This window comes from Protopterus annectens, chromosome 4.part0, assembly GCF_019279795.1.
Source record: "Protopterus annectens isolate FY-2018-M chromosome 4.part0, PAN1.0, whole genome shotgun sequence".
NCBI lineage: Eukaryota > Metazoa > Chordata > Ceratodontiformes > Protopteridae > Protopterus > Protopterus annectens.
Genome location: NC_056733.1, coordinates 260840512 through 260867708, shown reverse-complemented (window position 1 = coordinate 260867708; position 27197 = coordinate 260840512). Strand labels below are relative to the sequence as shown.

The 27197-nt window shown below is 39.4% G+C and overlaps 1 protein-coding gene across 2 annotated transcripts in view; it reads right to left on the bottom strand.

Moving 5' to 3' along the window:
* SPRING1 (SREBF pathway regulator in golgi 1) overlaps positions 1-27197 on the bottom strand; it is a 228577-nt gene that overhangs the window by 200197 nt on the left and 1183 nt on the right. For both annotated transcript variants that reach the window (XM_044068255.1, XM_044068254.1), the window contains exon 2: positions 2071-2227. In XM_044068255.1, coding sequence (XP_043924190.1) covers positions 2071-2227 — 157 coding nt within the window. The remainder of the gene's footprint in view (positions 1-2070; positions 2228-27197) is intronic.

The window sequence follows — 27197 nt, the reverse complement described above, 5'->3', positions numbered from 1 at the left end:
GTGGGAGAAACAGAAAAATGTAGGTTTTGTAAAACCAAAATGGAAACAGTCGCACACCTCTTTGCGACAAACTAATGGCAGAAGGACTGCATACTGAAAAGCATAATAATATGGCAAGACTGTTGCAATGGGGATTGTGCAAACATTATGGTATCAAAGTGGCTGAAAAAACACTGGAAACATGAGCTACAAAGCATCATAGAAAATGAAGAAGTCTATATCACATGGGATCACCCATTACCAACAGTTCAAAAGACAGATGCTAGAAAACTGGATATAGTAGTCCAAGAAGAGAAGACAAAAGTAGCACTGCTCATTGAAATTTTCACACCCAGTGACTACAGTGTCTTGTGTACAGAGAGAGACACAAAGTCATAAAATGTCAGGATTTGCAGGCAGAACAGACAGCAACGTGAAAAAAAGATACCCAGACAGTTCCAACAGTAGTAGGAGCAGCATGTCTTACAAAAAAAGAATCTACAATCTTATTAAGATATGCTACCAATCCATGTAACTCCATACAAATTGCAGGAGGAATCATTACTGGGCACATTGTGGGTGCTGCGCAGAGCACTGCTGGCTGACACCAAAGAGTGAAACGATACTAATTTCATGAACTTTATCATACTTTGACTTAGGAATGGGGTCCATTTTGTATTAGAAACCCAAAAGAATTGGAGAAATTAAAAAAAAAAATGGACAGGATTCCAAGATGCTTTATTTACAACAATACTTCACAAACATACCCTTGCCAAGAATAAAGAGAGAGAGCAACAGCTGTTCAAAAACATCCACTTCCTCCTCAGTACAGAAATGTGGAAAGTAATTTTCTTGGGTGGCGAAAGCCAGGGTACCTTTTTGGCTAGGATTATATAGGCCCTAGAGCCAACAGCCTAGTACCCATCTATGAACCAGCATTACAAATGTATTAAGAACTGCAGATTTAAAATGATAAATATATTCTTCTCTGTAACCCACAACTCTAACTCCATTTACTTAATTGTACATCAGCATGATTTTACATGTAGAGTCAGATCAAGTTAAACATCAAGTGATTTCAGGAATCTCTAATGTATGACTGTAATGTCACCAAAATCAGGCATTTTATTAAATTCAGAACCTGAAGCAGGAGCGGCCTTAGGTCAGCTAGTTCCCTAGACAAAAGAGCTCCATGGTGCCCCCATCTTGGTCTTCCTACACCAAATAAATACTGGAAAAGCGCACCTCTGCTAGAGCGGCACTTTAGGCAGCCACCTAGTTGGCCTATGCCTAAAGCTGGCTATGACCTGAAGTCACATGAATTCATTCTGTAAACTATTGATTTTGACTAGCCTATGTCTATTATCCAAGCAAGTTAATAACCAGTGAACACCACAGCTCCTGCCTTTGTAATTGCAGAATTGGGAGTGAAGCCTACAAACACAAATACATTTTAAACAGTAATATTAAGCCCTCAAAAACCTGAAAGAATAATCCTATTTGGATTGACATCATTTTGTTATAAAGAAAGTAGTAAAACTTCAATGTCTGGAAGTATTTACCAATCTCAGTTCTCTATACTCACTCTTAAAATAATAATTAAAAAAAAAAAAACACACTTTAGGAGGGGCATAGTAAAATCAGGAGTGTTGGTATAGTGACAAAGGGTGAGCAGTTACTAGTTCTCAAACCAAATAGTAAAAAGGTCACACAGACAATCCATTTAGTAAAAACTACAAAAGAAAGATCTAGCAAAGCTAGGGTCTTCACTGTGTGACACCTTAAACTTCCTGTAGTGGAGGCCTGTGTTATACATGCAACTTACTCCTTAAGGCTTCTGAATCCCCACATTTTAAGTCTTTACTGGTTGCATTCAGGACAATGCCAAACCACTAGCTGTAAACAGTGCAGCCAGTGCATTAATTTGCCTAAATCTACCAGTAAAGACTAAGTAAAAGTAAGAAGTCAATGGCATTCAGAAGTCAGGGAGCTGAAACACTTATGTACTTAAGGGGTCCTTTACATTTATCTCATTGGCTTCATTTACTAATTTTCATGCAGGAACTTTCACACTGCCACCATCTTTCTTACCCATTTCATCTGTTATAAGGAGTTTTCCCTGAATGGAGTTCCGGCACTGACTGCTTGTTCGACTGCTATTTCCAAGGTTAAATCTCACCTTCCAATGTATTGGATGACCAGAATCTCGTGCCTGAAGCAAAGACCTGTCTCTTACCGTTGTTTCTTCCTACAATAAAATGATAAACAAAAGTCAATGTCTTTTATAATGCACTGTAACAATGTTAACACATAAAAGAAGCTACTAATGGAAAACTAGTTAAGAAAATAACACTCCCCAGCAAATGAAAAATATATACTTTCTAAACAAAGTGCATCATGTCACTCAATCAGCACATGTAGTCATATACAGAGATTTGCAAAAAAGGTTCATTTTACCATGTGCAGCACTCTCTAAATAGATGAGGCATTAGAAAGGCGTTAAATTAACAAGCGAGCAAATAATTATACATATACTAGTGGATGGTATGTTAGATTAAAAAATCTGGAGAGCTTCAAATATATATTTTACTCTGTAAAATAAAATAATTTTTTTTGTTTTTACTCTGGTAATTCATGCTTAGTTTAGCATTCAGCAATACAATGCCCATATTTTGCTCATAAGACTCTCAGGACAGCCTGTCTTATAAACAGTATACAGTACAGCCTGTCTTATAAACAGTATACACTCTGGCTGGTTACAAAATACAAAGTAAGAATAAGACGGTGCTCATTTCTACAGCAAAAGCTGCTAAATTCTCGCTGTCATTAGGCTTTTACAATGCATTGGAATGTCAACTCCACTGGTCACAGATAAAAAGCACCACTGTATTTTGAACTGTATGATCGGTCATTAAAAAATGTAATGAACGCCCTGCACACCACACTGGAAAACACACACCAAGAAAACTACTCAGTCTGCAAGCGACTTACAAACAAACAGTTACTCTGTAATACATAAAACATAACTTAGCCCCTCACTTATTTTTCTCAACATTTATTAACTGGGTAAATGGGATGGTTCTGAAATCCCTTTAAGCCATGAATTGGGACCACAGTGACAGTACTGGAGTACAAGAATATGCTAATATAGCTAACAAGTCAAAGTTGTGATAACATTTTGCAGTAAAACTATATACGCTACACAAAATAAAAAGTCACACTGCATTAGGCTAAAAATAAATGAAAAAGACAGGAAAGTAACAGGTACGGCAGTGTGATGTGAAAAATATTTTTGAGGAATGGAAGGTAAGGGTAATATGGATTAACGCAGCAGGAGAGAAGCACAGGAGGGAGTAAAATAAGAGCAAGGTTGGGTGCCAGCTTTCATGTTTTGTGTGTGTGTGTGTGTGTGTGTGTGTGTGTGTGTGTGTGTGTGTGTGTGTGTATACTTACACACACATACATGCTAAGGTAATGTGTATGGCAGGGTTAGGGTTAGCCAACATGAGTAAAGTTATTACTGGCTAAAAATATTAAAGTGCAGCACGTCTGTGTGCTGCAGTCAATTGTTCTTAATAAAAAGAAATGTTCTTTCAATTTTCACCTAAAAATAACTTTTAAAATTATCACAGCACACTGAAGGGAAAAGGAAGTAGCTTTAAACAGTATGCACAGACCGCTAGGATGTGCTGGTCACACTCAGGGTAAGACTCACAAATTAATTAATTGTTAGGTAAACCATAGCTCAACTTCCATCTCCAAAATGAGGAGCACTAGCCCTCAGTGTCGAACAAATGTCAAACAAATGGACAAAATGTGGATAACAGCTTACTCACAACTTCAATTAGGAAGGAAAAAGGATGGTTAAAATATGCTGGCTTTATTAGATCTTTTAATGAATTTATGATTCATTACTTTTTACTATGGATATTGGTTAAAAATTCTCAACACTGAATGAGTGGCAGACCCTTTCAATGTGGAACTTTGAGGAATATGAATTTATGCCCCCAATGAGACACAGTCCTCATAACGAGATACACTTGAGAAGTACGAAGTAAACAACTGTAAGCAATTAGCTTGGAGAAAAACTACTTTACAGTTATTTAACCAATTAACACTGTCTACCACCCCACACACAACCAATCTACATACCTGTAACAAAACGACCAAAAAAATAATACAGGGCTTTATATATATATATATATATATATATATATATATATATATATATATATATATATATATATATATATATATATATATATATATACACACACACACATATATATATATATATATATATATATATATATATATATATATATATATATATATATATATATGTATATATAATAACCGGTGTTCCACAAGTTTACAAAACATCAACATTAGCATGTGGTGAATGTCTTGCCAAGAGCAAATGCAAGTGCAGGCATTTGTGCTTGTACTTGTGTGTGCTGTGGGAGTTTCAAATAGCTACTGTCTAATGAAAAACAGTGTAAAACTTACTTTTGTTATGAGATGGTGATCAGAAGTACAAGACACATTTTTCTTTAAGGTAAGTTTATTTTTTTACCTACTGTAAATTCTTTAGACTGGATCTTTAACCCCAAACTCACACATTACAGTAAACTCTCAGTTAACCAGCACTCATGGGGATTGATATATGCCGGACAACTGTAGTTTCTGGTTGCTTGAGAGCTACTATTAAAAATAGGCCTAATACTGTACCCTATACTAAGTTTGGTTTGACTTATCAGGTTGGGGAGACAGGGAATTTATTACCATCTTCCTTTTTAAAACTCAAACTCTAAAAATGTAAGGTATGTTTCTGTGGTGGGGAAATAAACACATGAAAACTGTACTGTATTTCTTCAATATTTTTTGCTGGTTGCTTGAGTTCCGGTTAACGAAGAGTTTACTCTATGTTTCTAAAAAAACTCTCCAACAGTACCACTATTCAGACATATTATGTCTGAATTTTTGCTATTTTTTTTCATTGATCAATTGCAAAAATAGAACAAAAGTTCTCTATTGACAATTGGTATATATATATTTTTTTTTACGCTAGAGAGTAACTGCAACAAAGTAAATCAGATAAACAGTTCTATTTCTTTTCAATGTTTTTTATGCTTGCAGGAGATGGAAATTTCCAAAAATCAACAGAAACCAACTAAAAAAGTCTATTTCACCCAGTCTCCCATAAACATACAGGTGTACAGTTATATTCAGGACAGATGAAAACTCAGAATAGCCTCACCAGACCTCCAGCATGCAAAGAATGACTTGTATGTGCTACAGAACTTAAATGAAATTAGCCAGTAGACTTGTGACACAGGAACAAACTTAAGAGAACAGTCTCAAATGCACAACACTTTTGGAGAACAAGCACAAAGTCTTTTACTGCTAGCTTGTGCAAAATAGCTGGCATTTCTGGAAATGAAGGACTAGAGCAAACGAAAACTTCAGGTAAAATCAACTCTCACCTCGCCACAAAAGCTGAATGCTACTCTTTGATTTACCACTCCAAGAGGACACATGGCTTTTCAACTCAAAACCACTCTGGCTACCAATGCCTAATGATTAATGCACAAGTACTCTGACTACAACTTCTGACATTTTGCTGGTGGCCTTAGCTTAAATAAACAGATGCTTTTCCTTGTACTGCTTAAAGGAACAGCTAACTCACTATATCATAACACTCAGCATTTCCTTGTCTAATTCCAAAAATATTGCCTGGTATGCGTGTGCCTAGTGGACCTGACTACACTCATCAGAACTCTCACAAGTGGCACCAAACATGCTATATTACAATATACACACACACACACACACACACACACACACACACACACACACACACACAAATTTGAAAGTGAAAAGATCAAAATATTTTTCCCGAAAGCTGGTAAAACAAAAATATTATACACACCAGCTCTGTGAATTCACATTGGGGAAAAGGGCAAACTCCTGATCACAAGAAATACCGGCATTCAGGGAACAAGCTGTTTCAATCTTTACTTTCAAACTAATGTGGTTCGAGATTTTGGTCCGTTGATCATCTAATATTGACCTGTGTTGTGTGTGTATGTATGCGCACAATGTGTGTGTGTGTGTGTGTGTGTGTGTGTGTGTATATATATATATATATAATTGCAAAAGGATGTCAAGTCCTATAGACTTGCTGCTTTTCATTATAAGCAGAGCTGCAGAAAACTACTGACTTGGGAAAAGGCTTAAGAAATATCATTCGTTTATTTGCATTGTTCTTCTATTTATCTTTTGGGCTACTTCATAGTAGATGTAAGAGTCTGTGGGGAAGGAATAATGGAACACAATTTGAAGTCATCCGCAAACTTGGCAAACCACAAATCTTGGACATCTGTTTTAATATCAAAGTAGCAGATACCAGAGAGAAAGGGGCAAAACAAAGGGGACTCCATTAGTGATTCATCTAACATATGAAGAGGTAGCATAAGCTCTCACCATGCAGGTACAATCTACATTCAATTTCAAACTCAACCAAAGTTGTTTTTTTCATTTAACATTCCCTTATCCCTTCCTCTGTGCTTATACTCTGCTAAGGGTGATGTGCAGAGCTGTAGAAACTACAGAGGGATTAAATTGATCAGTCACAGCATGAAGTTATGGGAAAGAGTAGTGGAAGCTAGGTTAAGAAGAGACGTGATGATTAGTGATCAGCAGTATGGTTTCATGCCGGGAAAGGGTAGTACAGATGCGGTTTGCTCCGAGAGTGTTGATGGAGAAGTACAGAGAAGGTCAGAAGGAGCTGCATTGTGTTTTTGTAGACATAGAGAAAGCATATGACAGGGTGCCTAGAGAGGAGTTGTAGTACTGTATGAGGAAGTCGGGAGTGTCAGAGAAGTATGTAAGAGTGGTACAGGATATGTACGAGGGTAGTGTGACACCGGTGAGGTCGGGGTGGGAGTGACGGATGCGTTTAAGGTGGAGGTGGGATTACATCAAGGATCAGCTCTGAGTCCTTTCTTTCTTATTTGCAATGGTGATGGACAGGTTGACAGACGAGATCAGACAGAAGTCCCCATGGACTATGATGTTTGCAGAGGACATCATGATCTGTAGTGAGAGTAGGGAACAGGTGGAGGAGACCCTGGAGAGATGGAGATATGCTCTAGAGAGAAGAGGAATGAAGGTCAGCAGGACTAAGACAGAATATATGTGTGTGAATGAGAGGGGACGATAGAGGAATGGTGAGGATGCAAGGAGTAGAGGTGGCGAATGTGGATGAGTTTAAAAACTTGGGATCAATAGTTCAGAGTAATGGTGAGTGTGGAAGAGAGGTGAAGATGAGAGTACAGGCAGGATGGAGTGGGTGGAAAAGAGTGTCAGGAGTGATTTGTGACAGACAAGTACCAGTAAGAGTGAAAGGGAAAAGGCCTACAAGAGGGTAGTGAGACCAGCTATGTTATATGGGTTGGAGACAGTGGCATTGACAAAAAGGCAGGAGTTAGAGCTGGATATGGCCAGGATTAGAAATAAGTATATTAGTGGGTCAGCCCAGGTTGGAAGGTTTGGAGACAAAGCCAGAGAGGCAAGATTAGTTTGGTTTGGACATGTGCTGAGGAGGGATGCTGAGCATATTGGGAAAAAGATGCTAATGATGAAGCTACCAGCTAACAGGAAAAGAGGAAGGCCCAAGATAAGGTTTATGGATGTGGTGAGAGAGGACATGCAGGTGGTTGGTGTGACTGAGCAAGATGCAGAGGACAGGAAGAAATGGAAACAGATGATCCGCTGGAACAACCAAAAGATGATGTGCTTATACTCTGCTATCAATACCTGGTAGGGAAGGCAGTCTTCAACCCACAGCCCAAACGTCTGCTTGGCTTCATCCCTAGTTATTTGCTCCCAATACCTTAGTGCCTTTGCCAAATTTCTCCAATAAAATCTATCTCCTTCTTCCCCATTTTCTATGCCCCTACTAACAGTCATCCTTATTGGTAAAATCTCTTTTCTTCATCCCTGTATCGGCTTAGTTCTCAAAACATTTTCTTCTACTCTGTGTATATTCTTGTACCATCATTACTGTTATCCTTAAGTGCCTACATCCAAAATCCTATTCTCGCCTTATTTTCTGCCCCCCCGTTTTAATATCATTTCTTTTCAATTTGAACTGTACTCTTCTGTTGTGTATATACATACACACACATCTGTAAATATGAATAGTGTGTGTGTATATATATATATATATATATATATATATATATATATATATATATATATATATATATATATACACACACACACACACACACACACATCTGTAAATATGAATAGTGTGTGTGTAGATATATATATATATATATATATATATATATATATATATATATAAATAAATGCACACTTGCACGCGCACACTTGCACACACAAACACACACACAAAGACAAACACACACACACACAAAGACACGTGAACCTTTGCTGTGTAGCTCCAAAAGTATCCTTTCAAATCTGGTAATACTAAACCACCTCTATTTGTGGAAAAAAAAAAACACATTTTAAGTATCATGGGAGGTTACTAGGCTACTGACCCTTAGGCCCTTATAAGCCTATCCAAAAGTTTAGCCCATGTTTAAACAAATCACCACCCAAAGCCCCTGTCCAGCAGGGACACAGGTGGAATCCCAGGAGTGCATTTTCTGTTTCCCATCCAGTTATCTAGGTTGCTCTTAAAATTGGGATAATAAGGTACTGTGCTTGACGTGGAGAGGGATTCTATTCCACAGACGGGGGGAGTCTCTGGGACATAAATCTGTCCTGCTGACAAGTCCTATTGATATCACAGACCAGGTTGAGGTCGAGCATATAGGTTACTTGCGGATATGCAGCAGTCCCATCAAGGTGGGGCCCGAAATTGCTTTATATGCCAAACAGAGGTCACCCCTGAGGAGTCTGTATGAAACGGAGTAGAGGGATAGAGCTTTTAGCCTATCTGTGTAGGGTAGGTGTTTGAGGCCCTGGACTCCTCTGGTGAGGAACCGCTGTTGTTTTTCCAGATGCTGCATGTGTTTTGCAAGGTACATGCCAAAAGGGGCACTGTACTCAATAATTGGCCTTATAAGGGAAAAATAAAGGGTGTTATGACTTCTTTGCCCCTGGATGAGATACCCTTACTTATAAGGTGGGCCATGTAGAAATCTTTCTGTACAACAGAAGCAACATGGTGGTCAAACGTCAGGTTGCTATCAACCTGTGTGCCCAAATCTCTCACTACCGATTGTGTACTTAGGACATTGTTATTAACGTGCTAATATGTGGGGATGTAATTCTCCCCAAAAGGGAGGCCGATGCATTTTTTGCATTCAGCTTGAGGCTATGTTTCTGGCACCAGTCATTTGTTTGGGTAAGACCCTCTTGGAGGACATCCACATCACTTGGGGAATTTATGACTGTGCCCAGCTTGCAGTCATCTGCATACTTGGTCAGCCACAGTCCACTGGTTTTGGCCAGTACCTCAGAGAAGTATATCCAGAATAAAAGAGAGGCCCTAAGAATCCCTGGGGTATGCTGCTTGTTATATGTCTACTGCTTGAGGTGGTTTCCCCTATTTTGATTATGTGGGCTCTTATCAGTGAGCCAGTTTGCTACCCATCTGGTAACATATGGACTGATGCCAAGTTGAGAGAGTTCATCTATTATGCCCGAGTTCATCTATTATGCCCGAGTGGAGAATAGTGTCAAAGGCTTTGGCCAGGCCAAGGTAGGTGGTGTGCAGTCTTCCCATCGTCCATGGCTTTGATGGCCGTCTCAAAGAAGTTGACCAGATTTAACAGACATGACTTCCCCTTGACAAAGTCAAACTGTGTTGGGTCGAGTGTTTGGAGGTTGCCAGTGTCCCTGTTAATGAGGTCCATGATAATCCATTGAATGGCTTTGCAGATCAGGCTAGTTAGGTTGATGGATCTATAATTTCCTGGATCGGTGGATGCTCCACTTTTGTGTACAGAGATGACAGTGGCTGTCCTCCACTCAGCTGGGACAAAGCCGGCACTCAGGCTTTTGTTGAATAGGGTGCCTGATGGTGCTGCACGTTCATGCCAGAGTTCATACAGGATGCAGCCAGGGATGTTATCGGATCCCATGGAAACTGTATTTTTTGCCTTTGAGGGGGCAGTGATGACCTGTTCCCTACAGATAAGGGGTGGGGGGCAGGTATTGGGGATGCCCTGGTTTACTAATGGAGGGACGGAGAGAAGTTAACGAATGTAAGCCAGTAGATTGGCTATATCTATTGTTATATAGTTTGTTTATTGCAGATGTCCACCAGACAGGTTTTGCGGAGGATGATTTTGTCCTGTCAGGTATTCCTGATTCAATGCATCTATATAAATGCTCGTATAGTACTTTGGTGTAGATTTGGACATTGGTGCCAGTTCCTACAGTGGGGGAGAGGGCTGTGAAGCTGTTTATATCATCCCTCAGGAGGTTGTAATCAGCTTTGGAGAAGTTTTTTTGTTTGACCCTCGCTAGAGGGGGGGGGGGGGTCAGGGGAGATGGTGACTTCAGAAGTGACCGCTTTATGGTCGGATCTTACCAAGGACGTTGATACTGTAGGGGTGCTGCAGTGGTTACCCATGTTGTTTAATACCAAGTCCAAAATATTATCACCTCTTGTGGAGGTACTGAATAGCTGTTCCAAGGCAGATGCATTAATAAAAATCATGGAATCTCTGGGCTTTTGTGTTCTGGCATGAGTAGTCATGCAGGATCAGGGTAGAAGGTCAAACAGAACAATGCACTTAAGCTGTTCCATGTTCAAATCACCATAGGCAAACATCACATATCACTTTCCTAGCAAGCTATAGGTTCCTCTCTATGACCCAAGAAACCCATACCATGCATTTCAAAACTTATTGGAAACACTCACTATCCAACCCAATATGATATTCATGGGTGACTTTAATTACCTCACTATTAAATGGGAATTCTACACAACACCAAACGTACAAGCACAGAGATTCCTGGATATTGTAAACACAAACTTCCCTGACCAGACTGTCAATACACCAACCAGGAGAACAACCATACTGGATATGGTCTTCACTAATATAGTAGAGTGTTGGACACTCCCTACCGTAATGTCTTTCCTGGTAAGGTCAGAACACAGAATGGTATCCTCTGAAGTGAAAATAAAACTTGGACCCCCAGCTAAACCTGGAATATTCAGGAACTACTCTAAGGCTAACTTCCTGCTATTAAGTGATAACCTGACAAAACTTCAAGCCCCCAACTGTTCACAGAAACCCTGTACAAGAATATTAATAGCTGCATAGGGGCAGCTGTACCCACCAGGAAGAAGTACAGAACGCGCCATCAAATTAAACAAACAACCCAGAAGACTCTTTGTCTACCAAAGCCAAATTGGAGGTAAACTTGGCTTCCCATGCGAAGGACAACCATAAGGCATTCTTTAGCTATGTCCGCAACATCAAAGGCAATGCAGAATTGTGGACAAAGCTAAATTGTAAATGGAACCACCTATACTAAGCCAGAAGATACAGCAAACCTACTGGCTGATAAATTCAACTCCAACTCTACTCCTCTCTCCCCCTAAACCTTCCTTCACGAAATACCATCAAATATTAACTCCCCCTGCTATCACTAAGGAACAGGTACCTAATGCTCTCTCCAAGGCCAAGAACGATGCATCAATGAGCCCAGACAATATCCCAGGATGCCTTCTAAATACCAAGAAACATGATCTCTCAGGCCCTCTGGAATTACTATTTAACTGTATACTCCAAACAGGTTTAGTGCTTCATGAATGGAGAACAGCAACAGTCATCCCTCTGCACAAAGGTGGACCATCTACAGACCCACAACTCTCACTGCTGTTATATGTAAAGCCATGGAAAGAATTATCATGGAAATGATCAACAGTGATAAAGTAAACCTCTAGACACTGGACCCAACCCAGTTTGGTCAGGTATGCCTACTCAACCTGGTGGACTTCTTTGAGAAGGTCACCAAAGCTGTGGATGATGGCAAAATGGTTTACACTGCCTATCTTGACCTAGCTAAGGCATTTGACACAATACCCCACTAAGGCATTGTTGACAAACTCAAGACGTTGTGTACAAACTCGTATGTTACCTGGTGGTTGGCCAACTGGCTCAAAGACAGGACCAAGAAGTTAGAATTGGGGAGTCCACCACTACAAAGAGGTCAGTCACAAGTGGAGTCTCTCAGGTATCAGTCCTTAGACCACTCTTTTTTTTGGCATTTACTTCTCCGACGTCAAGGCTAAATGTCAAAGGTCTCTGGCTGACTAAACTTGCAGATGATTGCAAATTAGGAGCGGCTACTGAATCACACTGACATAAATGTTCTCCAGGCAGGGCGGACACAGAGAAACAACTGGTGTCAGAGCCATGGACTAAAACTAAATGCCAAGAAATGCATAACAATATCCTTCTGGAAGTCATCCACCCCTGGTAACTATCATATTGACAACTCACCCCTTAGAGATGACCCAGTATTCAGGGACTTAGGGACACACATAGTCAGCAATCACATGTCCACAGTAGTAAGGAAATCATTATGTTGCACAACTTATAACACAGGTATGGCATCTAAGTCCAAGTAAGTCATTGTTCCACTGTATTCGGCATTCATCAGACCTAGCATCGAGTATACTGCCCCCTTTGGTATGTACCTAACCAGGCATATCCAATAACTGGAACGTCCACAGAGGTTCCCCTGTTTTCTGTCTCCTACAGTCTTTTGACGGGAGATCTACGCCTGGCATACAGGGCATTATTGGACCCCACTCTGATGGACCTCATGCATATCCACAAAACAAACAGCACCAGAATTACCATTTCTAAAGACTTAAACCTTGCATGCAATATAAAAAGGACCTGCCGGAGAGACAGGTATGTAACCCAGAGACTACCCAGTCTCTGGAACAGGTTCCACATCCATGTGAAGCAGAGTTCCTCCCTAAACCAATTCAAGTGCAACTTGGACAACTGGATGGGGAACAGGAAATTCATCCCTGGTTTGGCACCTAAACCCCTAATGGACACAGGTAACCTGTAAATCATTCATCTCCCAGGCTCCTCCTGGTAAATGTTTCATCTCCCAAGCTCCTACTACAGCTCCTACTACACTTATCAAAGGTATCAGAACTTGTCAGAGACTTGGGATGCATATGAATAAAAAGGCCCTTGTGGTCATTAGCCTAGTAAACACCTATGAACTTATAAAAGAGAAAGAGTGCCAGGTCAGAAAAAGAGAGAACAGACAGTCAGAGAGAATCTAGACAAAGAGTAGCCAGTTCAGGATGGTACAGGGAAAACCATTCCTCCTGTCACGAAAAGGTACCACAACACCAAGCTCCAAATTAGCAGCACTATACTCAAATCTCTCACCTGTATCTGGTCCAAACCCAAATAAAACAAGGTCATACAATCCAATTAGTTCAGCATGCCAAACACAGACGACAAAAAGGCAACATATAAAAATCCAGTTAGTGCAACAGGATTCCCAACAAACTAAGCACAGCATTATAAAACCATCTTGTAGAATCAGTCATACCATGACTGAAAAGAGGTGACATCCTGTGGACCATGTAGAACTTTTCTAAACAAAGTGTAGTCCATGCAGTGCTTTTGTGAGAGCAGCTGCGGTGGTGCAGCGGTTAGCATTGCTGCCTCAAAGCAAGAGGTTCTCTGGTTCGCTCCTCGGCTGGGGTGCCTTCTGTGCAGAGTGTGCATGTCCTCCCTGTGGTTGCGTGGGTTTCCTCCGGGTGCTCCGGCTTCCTCCCACATCCCATAGACATGCTGTAGGTGGACTGGACACTCTAAATTGGCCCTAGGTGTGACTGTGTGCATGCGTGTGCCTTCTGTAGAAGGTTGGGCACTGGGCTGGCAACTCGACACTGTAAAACTCCACTGCCAGTCATGAGCAAACAGGTGATCCGCTGTGGTGACCCCTAACCGGTAAAAGCTGAAAGAGGAAGAAGAAGAAGATTCTGCAATCAAAACATTTTTATATGTTCTCCATGGTACTGAAATAAAAAAAATAAATAAATAAATAAAAGTGTTTACCAGAAGTCTAGCGTCTTCAATCCTTTAGTATACTCACCTTCAAAAGAAATAATACACACATTTATATATATATATATATATATATATATATATATATATATATATATATATATATATACATACACATACATATACATATACATACACATACACATATATATATACACACACACATATACATATCACATATATATACATACACACACAATTATACATATATATATATATATATATATATATATATACACACATACACACACACACACACATACACACACACACACACATAGATATAACAGCATATTTACACATCTATCAATAGGTATGCGCTACCAATCTCATGAAAAGGTTGGTATTTTTAATAAAAACAATTTCAGGATAATGAAACTCACAAGACTTGTAGTATATCTATATTCCACCAACCCAGTCAGCAGGAGTGCACTAAAAGGGAAGCTAAATGCTCCTTTATTGCAGAACTGATGCTACAACTTCCAAAACGTAACCCACCCCAAAGATCATAGCATTTCATATTCTAAAACTTTGTAAAAACATCCTCTTATGTTTATCTGCAAGTTACTGTAAATGTATTCAATCATCCAGGTTATCTCTTGCTTTATATTCCTCTTATGTTTATCTGCAAGTTACCGTAAATGTATTCAATCATCCAGGTTATCTCTTGCTTTATATTTCTCATATGGAAGTGTTTACAGCGTTTTATCTTTGTGTTAATAGTAAAAACAAAATCAGAGATGGAACAAAATGTGATATACTGGAGAGATCTTTGTTTTAGAAGCCATGAAAATGACTGGAATGCAATATGCTGTGGAAGCACCCACAAAAGTAATGCACCCAGGCTATCACAAAGTTATTTTCAAATTCAGAAAAGTACTTTAATTCCAATCACTACACGTATTGCACAATGCAATTATTACACCAACAATTACATAGTAAGCAGGAAAGTATTGTAGGCAGGCTACAAAGAAGTATAACATGTATCCTAAAAATATATCAGAAAAACAAGGTAGACAGGCTGCAATATATCACAACATTTATTCCACAAAATATCACTTTAAGAACCTAAGAAACAACGTTTATGTCTTTTTGGCAAAAGTTAAACTAATGTGAAAAAAAAAAATATCCCCTAAAATTTATACTGTGCGCATCACCAGCCAAGCTTCTGTTAGAGTTGTAAAAATGGTTGGGATTTTTTTTTTTCCGTTATCAGTGGCGCCACACGTTTGGTGCTGGAAGATCAGAGACTGTGGTTTCTGTTCCCACATCAGGTACTTAATTTTCGAAAACTGATATTGCAGTTCAGCATTTTTTATTTTTTTCCTGGGGGGGGGGGGGGTACACTCCTGAGTGTGCCATCCTGTGGAGGAGACTTTAAAGAAGGTTCCATTTGTTTCAGTTGCGGGGTAACTCAGGTTGAAGTAAATGATCCCACAACAATTAACCCATACTCTTTTCTTTCACATACACACACACACACACACACACACACACACACACACACACACACACACACACACACACACACACAAGTTTACTCATTTTATATAGTTTTTGGAACCCCATATCCATCCTATTTACATCATTTTTGTTTTTCAAATGTCATCAGTAATGCAATTTTAGCACATTACTTCTTCCACTTCTGTTTCCTTAATGTTGATCCATCTAACCCCAGTGCTTTTTCCATAACTATTTTCTTATTTCTGGTGATATATCTTCAAACCATTTTATTTATTTCTTACATCTTCACTCTTTGCTTTTGTTACACAATAGTACTTTACTTTTCCATAATAAGACTGTAACAAACAGTTTCACCATTTATCACTTTCTTCCATCCTTTTTCATATTCACCACACAATATCATTTTCCAGAAATCTACCCAACTATATACATTTTTAAAGCTTCCCCCAAGACTTGCTCATTTTATAGTTCAAAAATAAAAGATCTGCAGTTTCCACTACCTTGCAAAAATAAAAGATCTGCAGTTTCCACTACCTTGCAAAAATAAAAGATCTGCAGTTTCCACTACCTTGCAATCATACACATTATTCTATTACTTTATATTCCATATTTCTCTTAACAGGTGACTTGTTTAACAAAATTCTCCACAAAAGTCCTCAGCTTCATAGACACATTCAAACATCTTCCCTGTTTGCTTTATCACATTTCTAACATCAACTGATAAATCACTCCATGGATATACAAAAAAACATATATATTGCATATTTTTCTCATAGCATTTATTCCTTTTATTACCACATTCATCAATTTTAATTTCTAGAACTTTACCTTTAGTTATTCCCGTCTTTCCACAATACAATACCTTTTTCATCTCTTCCTTTTCCATTTACTTGTTCACAGATCTCTTCATACCTCTCATATAATAATTTTCTTACCATTTTATTTACTTTGTTTTTCACACTATTAAACTCCTCTGCCAACCATGAGCGAACAGGTGATCCGCTGTGGCGACCCCGAAGAAGAAGAAGACAACGAAGAAGCATTGACAAAATATTTTACAGATATAACCCTCTTCTTTTTTAATGTATACTATTCCTCTTTTAATGAGTCAATCTCAAACCACCAATATAAAAATGAAAAACATTTCTAGAAACTCCTTTTCCATTTTTCCTAGAACATATAAATATCCACAACATAAGCAAATCTGTCCACAATGTATGTAGTTAACCGTTTTTATTTAACATTTTCCACCATGCCAGTACTTGTTTTTATTTCTTCCAGTTTCCCTTTCAATACACGTTCATATTCCCCAAACTTAACCCCAAATATAACAATTACCACTCTATTATAATACATTCTCTTCATCTTCTTTATTTCAAACCCTTTTCATTTTCCAGTCTTAAAGACACCTTTCTAAACAACTTATCAGTTCCTATAACACCTCAGTTCATCCATACTCATAACCAATTATGTCAGAAACCTAAACAGGACAAGCCACTCTGGAAAAAAAAAATACAACAGTGGTGAGTGAAGCCAAAATGGCAGAGATAACAGCAATGAGCAAATAATGAGAAAGAATGAACACTGTGGTAATAGTGTACACACTGTTCAGAACAAACAGGGTACAAAAGGATGGGAAGAGGTGGTAATTCACACAAAAAGACAGAGTATAATGGATAAGGACATGGAAAAGGAGCTTAGAACAGCAAAACATAATAGGAAAACAAAGAATGGCTAATAATCACGTGTACGATTTTAAGTAGTAAAGGTGGCTGAAGCAAGAGGGGAGAGTTGATGCATTACACTGTCGAGAGAGAGTGCCAAGTGCAAAGGATGGCAAGCTGGACAGAATCAAGGAGTGGACAAGAAGAGAGTGACAGGAATGACAACAACCTTAATTTGCTAAAGGTAAACAACAGAAGACCATAAATCGAAGCACAGCAGCTGAATCTACGAGTCACATCTCCAGATACTAATGGCCATGCACCAGCACAGTTCACATTATGAGATTATGAAAAATATGTGGAAGCATTTAAAAAACTACATACAAGGCTAAGCAGTTCTATCTGTGTTACTTGGTTGTGAAGATATTTAGAATAAACATCAACTTCATGACACTAAATAAAAATTATACAAACAATTAATATCTCTTTACCTGCACTAGATAGAGATCAACTATCAATACAGTTGAGTTTGGCATATTTTGTATGTAGCAAGGTTTTGGAATTATTGATGCTGGAAGAGGAAGAAGAGGAAGAAGATGCAAATATGAATAAAGAGGCCTCAGTAGGACATAACTGAAGAAATACCTGGAGGTGTTACTCAGCTGTAATGAGAAGAAAACATTATTTTAAGTATACAGAAGAAAAGAAGAATTCAGAGTGGGAAAAATGGCAGAAAAAGACAAGTAAGTGGACAAAAACTAAAGAAATATTTCACCAAAGAAGAAGGAAAAAGACAAAAATCAGAGAGTTCAACAGAACAAGGAGGAGGAGTGGCAAATGAAGGAATGTGCTGCGACTGTTACAAAGATGTAAAAAGAAGCTGAAAGAAGTAACCCCATGAATGTCATCTACCTGTACTTCAGCAAAACCTCTGACTTGATTCCATACTGTAGGGCTCATGGCAAAAATAAGCAGGGCAGGTGTAGGCCTTCAACTCTCGAAATGTGGAGAAAATCTGATAAGCAACAGTGGATGGATCCACAAAATCATATCCACCGTTAACCAAAATGTAACGGTATTTAATAAACATTAATAACCCAAAAAAATCAAAATAAGCATACTGGTGAAAGGTGGCAAGCTCCCATGCACCTCCTATGTGGAGGGCTTTGTACCGTACCACCTTAACCATAGTAACTTCAGGAATGGAAAACCATGAAGGAAAGGATAACAAAACAAAGCAATATTTCCACTTCATGTTTACAAACCCTTCAACAAACTTGCTGCCCAAATACCCAGAATTTTAAAACATTGATGTTTCTGATCTGATATTAAAACACAGTTAATAACACTAACACTGATAAAACCACATTATCCCCCACACCCCACCCCAGAAGGTAACAACATGAAGAGACTTCAGGATAAGAATAAAAGTTGTGTCCTGCAAGAGTTGATCCTGGATCCAACACTATTTAATGTGTTCTATCATCAACATGAAACAGTGTACAGAAACTGCCTCAGTCTCTTTGGGGACAACACCAAGGTTGGGAAAGTAGTGTATGAGAGAGAAGAAAGGCTGAAAGGACCCAAAGAGTCTGATGACATGGTCTACAAAATGGCAGCTTTACGTCAACCCATTCAATGACATGGTGTACCTGAAGAATGACAATCCAAGGATGGAATATACAACTGGAAGAGTCAGGTGTAAGAATGCATTATTTGTCTTTTGTTAACTAGGTAGGTGGGCTGATCCACAGACCCTTTTCAACCATTACAAGAGCCACAGACAAGTCCGCAACTTTAATGGCTGCATATTCAAGGCATTCCGAGTTGTTTTTCACATTAAATTGCAAATATACAGAAGATCACTTCTACCATAAAATTACAAATAAAGTGTAATCAGTGAATACCGCAAAAGGAGGAGGAGACACATAGTAAACATAAACCTAAGTAAATTCTTAACATTACAGATCCACACACACTTCTATATGTCAAAGTGTAAAACTTCCATATTCAATGCAAGAAAGTACAGTTGTGCAAGGTGAACTTACCATAACAGCAGATGTTCAAACGATCACTAGACAATGGACAATTTGAAAAAGAAGGGCTGAAGATTCCTTGGATCAGCTTGCTGAAATATTGTAGTGTACTGGCTCACCTTCAGGTTCGAGCGGGCGTGGTCCAGATGATTTGACGAGTGAACCTGAATATGAAATGAGGCATGATTTGCATGACATGCATATTAGCCACCGACATAAAGCATACAATGATTGTAGATGAGCAGCATTTGCAACAGATTTGCTAACAGATTATTAAAACAACTTCATCAGAACGTTCGGTAGTAAGAGTTGCTTAACTCAGCTGCTCATCTACATTCATTGTATGCATAATGCCAGGGACTAATATGCACAGCATGTTACATGTAGCATTACACTACTCTTGCTGGTATTAATGGAAAGCACTGGGTGGTGTGTAAGCTGGAGTTGGTATATCCAAGTGGTGGGGGGTGTGGGGGGTGCAGGGGGCTTGCCCCCTGCAAAAGCAAAGGGAAAAAATGTAATTGCTGTTTCTATAAAAGAAAAGACATGGAAATTGCGTTAAAATATTCACGTCTTTGACGTTCTTTTCCAACTTGAAAATCACGTTGTGTTGGTTATCCATGAGAAAAGCAACACATCAACCAGATGGGGTGGGGTTTGGGCGGTGCTTGCTACTGCGCATCAGGTGAACTAGCACAGTACAATATTGCCCCAATGGCTATAGCCCTGGAAGAAGTACAAACAGAGAGTCATATACACACTGCAAACAAAAAAGTAGTGACCTGTGCAAAAGAAGAAACTAAGTTATTTAAAGCAAATTTTTCCTCACAAGAAAAAACTGCAGATAAAACATTCTTCATAATTCCACAATTTATCAGAACAGATCTTTAACATATAAACCTGACCATTAAAAATTCTGAAAAGCAAAGCTGCAGAAGTATACACTTTTCCCCCATACCGATCAACAATTTTCCCATCCTTATAAGAAATGGTAGGATTGGAATTAACCAAGTGCTTAGCAGCAGTTGGATCAACTACTGCTGTAGCTGCTGGGGCAGGTTTGGGAATAATGTACAAAAATTTAAAAGACAGAGGAATTTTACACATGCTATCTGCTGCTTTAGGAGGAGCTGGCTGACTAACACGAATGTTGCAGGCGGTAACGCACGTCCTTTAAAGCTGAGGGAACAGGAGGAATGAGTGTAGGTTCTGGAAAATCCTTCTGTAAAAACACAGTATTTTCTGAGGGACTGAGAAACCCAAATGCTCTCCCACTGAAAACACTGGCACATTCCAGCTAGTCCCATGGGGAGCTTTCATCAAAGTCTGAATCAGAAATCGGAGGAAAAAACTCTCCACCCCTGCATCATACTGTTCATATTCAGAATCTTGAATCTCTTTAGGAAAAGAGGAATCCCTCTGCTTTACAAGAAGGATCAGTAGCCTGACTTAAACCCTGCACCAAATCCAGTAAACTACTCCTGTCTACGGACATTTGAGGAGGAGTAGATACATGCTTGGTTTTCCCGTTTCTTTTTGAATGGAAAATGAGACCAACCATGTTACTAATAGCAGTAGCTGCTTCCCCGGGGAGAGGCACAGGATTCTGACAAAACAGAGAAACCTGCCTGTTCCTCCTCCCAGGACTGACAAAATTGTCTTTCCCTTGCCCACTGAGGGGACATCCGCAGAGGACACTGCTAACCCCAGACCATACTGATTGTAGGTGCTACACCAGAGGGATCTGGGTTAAAATATGAGTGGTCTGAGCTACAATGGCCAAAACGGAGTCACCCACCTGTGGCTGAGGCAAACTGTTAGCCTGCTGTGCTGGCAAAGGCAGTTTGCTTAACTTTTTTTTTTTTGTGGCTGGAAGAAGGACCGACCATATGACCAGTAATTTGTTCAATGGTCATGCCAGTACTGGTGCCTCTCTCCCAGGGAAGAGGAATAGCAAATGCCAGTAAAACTACCAGTCCACAAAGGTTTTTTATTTCTGAGAGAAAAGTAAGTAAAAAGCACTTTCAAAACACTATGTCAGCCCCATCAAGGCAAAATAAACTCAATTCCTCCACAGAAAATATGTTTACAGTTAGTTAACATAATTTTCAGACTGACAGAAAAAAACGACTGCTCTGTTTAAAAGCATGTTACAGTCTCCAGACAGTCCTTTAAAACACAACACTCCTAGCTTTAACCTGTAGAGGAAAGTAATACAAAGTCCCCTAAACCAAAGGGAACTTTCATCTGCCCAGCAAAGGAAAGCACAAGCCAACCTCAAAAGCCTTAGAGAAGCATACTCTTCAGCATCAGTAAAGCTCCAAGGGCTTTGAGCCCGAACTTATCTGTCAGCTCTGCTAAAGCTGCTTAACAGTTTTGATGGATGGAAGTTGCCCTGAAGTTTTGGAAACTGCCCGGCAGTTATATCCTTGGCAAAATATAAGCCATATGGCAAAGGCTACTGAAGCAGTGATCAGTAATTAACTGCCTAAAAGCATTGCCCTTCAACATTTAACAAACCTTGTACTACTTCAACATACAATTACATTATTGTATACTCTAACGGATACCATTACTACAAGGCAAATATGTAAATACTGTACATTTCTCAGTATATTAGGGTTCCGAGTATACAAGCATTGTAACACAGGAAGAAAAGAATAGTACAGAACTACTTTTTCCATACTCGGCTATAACTCTCAGTTTGTGGTTAAAATGGGTCCAGTTTGGATCTGTCCCCTACTCTAACAGAAAACACACACACACACACACACACACACACATGAAAGCTACTACATTCTCAACTGAAAGTCATACTGCATACGTTTACTCACTCTCCGGAGAGAAGTTTATTTTATTTGCATTTGTTTACCAGGATAGACTGAAAGGACCATGCAATACCTCTTTTCAGTGCAGGCTCAGGGGAAAAAGCTCCACATTTATATATTACATAAAAAAAATACATTTGTTTATATCATGAAGTACTAGCTACAAACTAAGAACGCACCTTAAAACAGACATACAGTTAAGTACATGCTGGAAATTATATAATGAAATAATACAGAAAATCATCTTACAAGATCTCAACTAGATGCAATATATATAGTGCAGCACTGGGCCAACTGCTGCACTCCTGAGTGTTCTGCCTTTTGGGTGAGATGTTAAACAGAGGTCCTGTCTACGTTTGAGTTGGTGGTAGCTCAAATGGATAGGAAAGATCCTATAGAACCTAATGAAAAGAGTTGGGATGGCCAAATTTCCCCTAGTACTAGTATAAAATATCATCTCATATATCCTCTCAGGAGATGCCACTAGCCTAGTGGGGACAATCTGGCCAAAAAAAGGATACAAAAAATAAATATATACATATGAGTAATAAATTGTGTACACAGGAAAGCAAGAACAGCAATTTTTTGTAGCAAATTACATTTGAGGCTTTTGATGTAAATGGGTCAAACATTGGCAAAGTTGCAGAGATAGACTTTACTGTTCAATAGATGAGCTTTAAACTTTTGCTAAACTGTTGGGATCTGCTAATTTTTGTTGGATTGTTGGGAACTGCTAATTTTCTTGAGATATCTGGGTGGAAGTTTAGTAACATGAGAAGTAAAAGGTATCCCCATGGGTACTGTGGGATTTTTCTGTGCAGACTAGATGTTTGTGTTTAGGCACACTGGTCTACGCGGGAGTTCCTTCTAAGTAAGGGAGCCAAGGAATGGCATTTTTCTGCTTGATATGGGATTTTGTGTGCCACTTTTAGTTGACTAAACTTGAGACTGGCAGACACTATCCATTGGAGTTTTTAAAAAGAGGTCAGGCAGATTGGTAGCAAATTTAGCAACTGTATCCCAGCACTGTTCTAACTTACTTAAGTGTGCATTGTTAGGCTAGTTAATGTCGCAGATGCATAAAGGATGTTTGGAAGCAGATATGCAGTAGTAGTGCTTTAGACTGACTTATAGGTTTAGGAATGGAATGGTGTTTTGTTGAGTTTTACTCATGACATTATGCACAGGAGTATCTAAATTTAGATGCTCATCAGCAGTGATTCCCAGGAGCTTAGTGGTGTTAACTAAGACAAACTTTAAAGCATATACATATTCACAGATACAAGAAAATGCTACAACATTTAGTTCATGAAGCAGTTTACAGTGTGAAAGCATAAGCTGCAGTACTGAAATAACAGTTAAGGTGTTCACCTCACAGAAACAAGGTACAGGGTTGAGCGATACACCGGAGATCATACACGCAGGCTTTTGTGAAGCGTTTGTAAATGAGAGGGGAATATGTCTCAGGAGTAACGGCTTTTTTAATATTAGTGACCCTAGTAGGAGGTTGGCTCTCAATGGCAGCCATTTGGCTTTGGCGAAAGTTAAGACAGTGGTGATCTTTAATGGAGGCATTAGTAATGAACTGGCAAATTTTATTGGAGATGGTTTGCAAGGTGGTGCATTTTTCTTTGAAGCTGCAGCAATTATGCGTAGTCAATATTCAAGGTGACACAAAAGTATTCCTTTGACTATGGCAACTTTGGCTGTCTTGGACAGAAAAGGTAATCAATAAATTCCACTGTTTAAAGCCCTCCACCAAATTCTTTAATATTTCCAGTCAACATCCAGTGAAATACAGTGTCAATGAACTGAAAAGGCATTACACATACAACAACCTCTTTGCCCTGCTCTCTTGTGATGCAATCATATGACTATACCATGGTTGAATGCCAAGACTTCTGCTGCATGAAAACATGCAATGGACCATTACCCAAACAAATAACATTACAGAAATCAAACTATGACACACTCAACCTTTTCTGCAACCTCTCTGGAATGCAAGTGGCACTGACAGACTAGTGACTGGACTGCTCCTTTCTAGAAACATTTCTGACCAAGGGAAGCACCATCTTACATACAGTCTAACAAATCACTGCAGTTATTAAAAACTGACAATTCTGCTATTAATCAAATGCCACTACAAACACTTGCACAACACAGCCCATATATTCTCTGCTTCCACTTGTTATCCCCGACCTCTTGGCACATCACATTACTCCAGAGATGCTTAACCACACATAAATCACTACTTCACAGTTGTTACTCACCTGAAATACTGCCATCTCATCTACACAGATTAAAACCATGTCAATGATATTCCACTTTTGACTGGGAGATCACTTATTTTGCTTTGTCTTTGTTAACTCAGACATGTGGCAACTTTCCAGTTCACTAGTGAAGATTTAATGGTTTCCCCCAAGATTGCAGTCCCTCTCTTCCTCTCCCTAGCAGAGGATCATACTGCTTTCCTACATCTACAGGAGTTTGGGTGTGCTGTCTGTGGGACCATATGATAAAGACCTTTACAAAAAATAATTTTAATATTTCTCTTGTACAAAACATGGACAGACAATATTTATACATGCTATCTGTTCCATTCTGTCCCACATAACCACTCCATGCCATATCAAAAAAACACTGCCTTCCAGTGAATCTTTGTATCCAACACAGTCGTGCAGACTTTTTTTTCCCCACTAGTTGCTGACTTTTCTAACAACAAACCTGAGTTAAGACCACAAAACATGATATTCCCCTACATTCACAATAAAAATGTTTCTATGCAGGGAGTGAGAATAATGTAGTCATTCTGGGTTTTATTCTTTAAATTACTGAGTTTCTTCAGCCAACACAAGGGAAACACTTGGGAAGATATTCTAGCTCCCCTCCCAAGAAGACAAGCACACACACACACACACACACACACACACACACACACACACACACACACACACACACACACACACACACACACACACACACACACACACACACACACCCCGAGCAAATATTTTTTTTAATAAAACAAGAAGTGTTTAAACAACTGGTAACTACAAATGTTTATTTTTTCAACCATCAAATAAGTAAAAGGCAAAGTTCTGCAAAAGTGAAATTATGGAAAGTTACTGAAGATCAGGGACAGAAAAATACCACAAAGAAAAACATGTGCTTGCAACACTACACTGAAAAAATTCAGTGTTGGTATAATTCAACTATTCACAATATAAAAATATCTGTAGTGACAAATAACTGAATGCTTTCACAGCTCAGCATAATTTATATCCACAAAGTCTCTACACAGTGCTGCAAGGAAGACAGATTACTGTAATGCATATAAAAAGATGTACATAATACAATGCAAAACCTATCACTGTCCACATGGATTTATACATGGACTATGTAGCATAACTTCCACCAATGGTATATAAAATATGGCAGCCCATGAAGAAATCAAGAAAAGCTGAAAATTTGGATAAGAAGGTAAAGTAGTGAAACATATTAACACCTGAGGGAGAGCAGTCAAATGGCACACAGTGTGTGTCAGGGGTACTGTGTGACAAAACAAATGACAAACAAACTGAAAATATGTACAGAACAGTGGTGCAACCAGCACTATTGTATGGTACAGAAACCTGGGCAGTGAAAGCAAATCAGTTGAAGAAGCTAGAGGTGATGGAAAATAAGTGCCTGAGATAGGTGGTAGGATGCACACTAGTGGACAGAGGAAGAAACAGGGAAATCAGAGCAGAAGCAGAAAGTAGTTCCAATTACAGAGACGGTAAAATCGAACAGACTACAGTGGTTCAGGTACATGTGCATGGAAGCAGAATGTAATATAGGGAAGACAATGTGCGACAGAAGAAGGCAAAAGTGGTGCCACTACTGACCATAGAAACTATCGCCCCATTAACCTGACAAGTCTGATCTGTAAAGCCATGGAGCGTATTTATTACAGATCTCATAAACAAGGACATAGGCAGTCTCCAAACACTTGTCCCCACTCAGTTCAGATTCATCAAGGGCAGATCTTGCCTGTTGAATCTGGTTGACTTCTTTCAGACTAATCACCAAGGCCCTGAATGAGGGAAAGTCAGTACATACAGCTAACCTTGACTTGGTTAAGGCCTCTGACACAATCTCCCACTCGGGCATCATCGAAACGCTATCACAACTTGGCGCAAATCCCTATCTCATTAGATGGGTGACCAGCTGGCTCACCAATAGGACCCACAAGGTCAAAATAGGCCCATCCACCTCCGATAGCAGACCTGTCACTAGTGGAGTTTCCCAGGGATGTGTCCTGGGCCCCTATTGTTTTGGCATCTATTTTTCAGAGGTCTAGGCAAAGACAAAAGGCCTGTGGTTGACCAAGTCTGCAGACGACTGTAAGTTGGGTGCTGTCATTAAGTCCCCAAACCATGTTAACACACTGCAACAGGGTCGCACAGCAACTAATGACTGGTGCCAAAGTAATGGCCTAAAGTTAAATGAAAAAAAAAAAAATGCATCATACCATTCGGCAAAAACACGACTCCTAATGATTACCACATCAACGGCAACCCCCTAAGTACACACCCTGTGGTGAGAGACCTGGGTAATCAGGTTGACAACAATCTCACATTCGACCATCATTTAGTGGCAGTGGTCAGAAAAGCCTTTTACTTGGCTCATCTCATAAGTAAAGGGACTGCATCCAGAAAAGGAGGTTATTACCTCTCTATACTCCTCCTTCATTAGATCAATAACTGACTATAACTCCCAGTTTGCTATGTACCTCTCCAAACATCTACATCAACTGAAAAGGCCACAGAAATGCCTCACAAAGAAAATCCATGGCCTCCAACAACTCGCCTATGCAGACAGGCTCAAATCACTACCATTCTACTCGGTATCATACAGATTGCACAGTGGTGAAATGTGTCTAACCTACAAAGCAATCTCAGACCCTGCCCTACTAGCGATGCTCCATATCTGCAAGTCCAACTCCTCACACATTACCCGCTCGAAAGGCCTGGAGCTAATATGCATCATCAACAAAACCTGTCGGAAAGACAGGTTTGTCTGCTTCAAACAGAGTACCACCGCTGACCCTCTTCAAGTGCACCCTTGATGAGTGGATGGGAA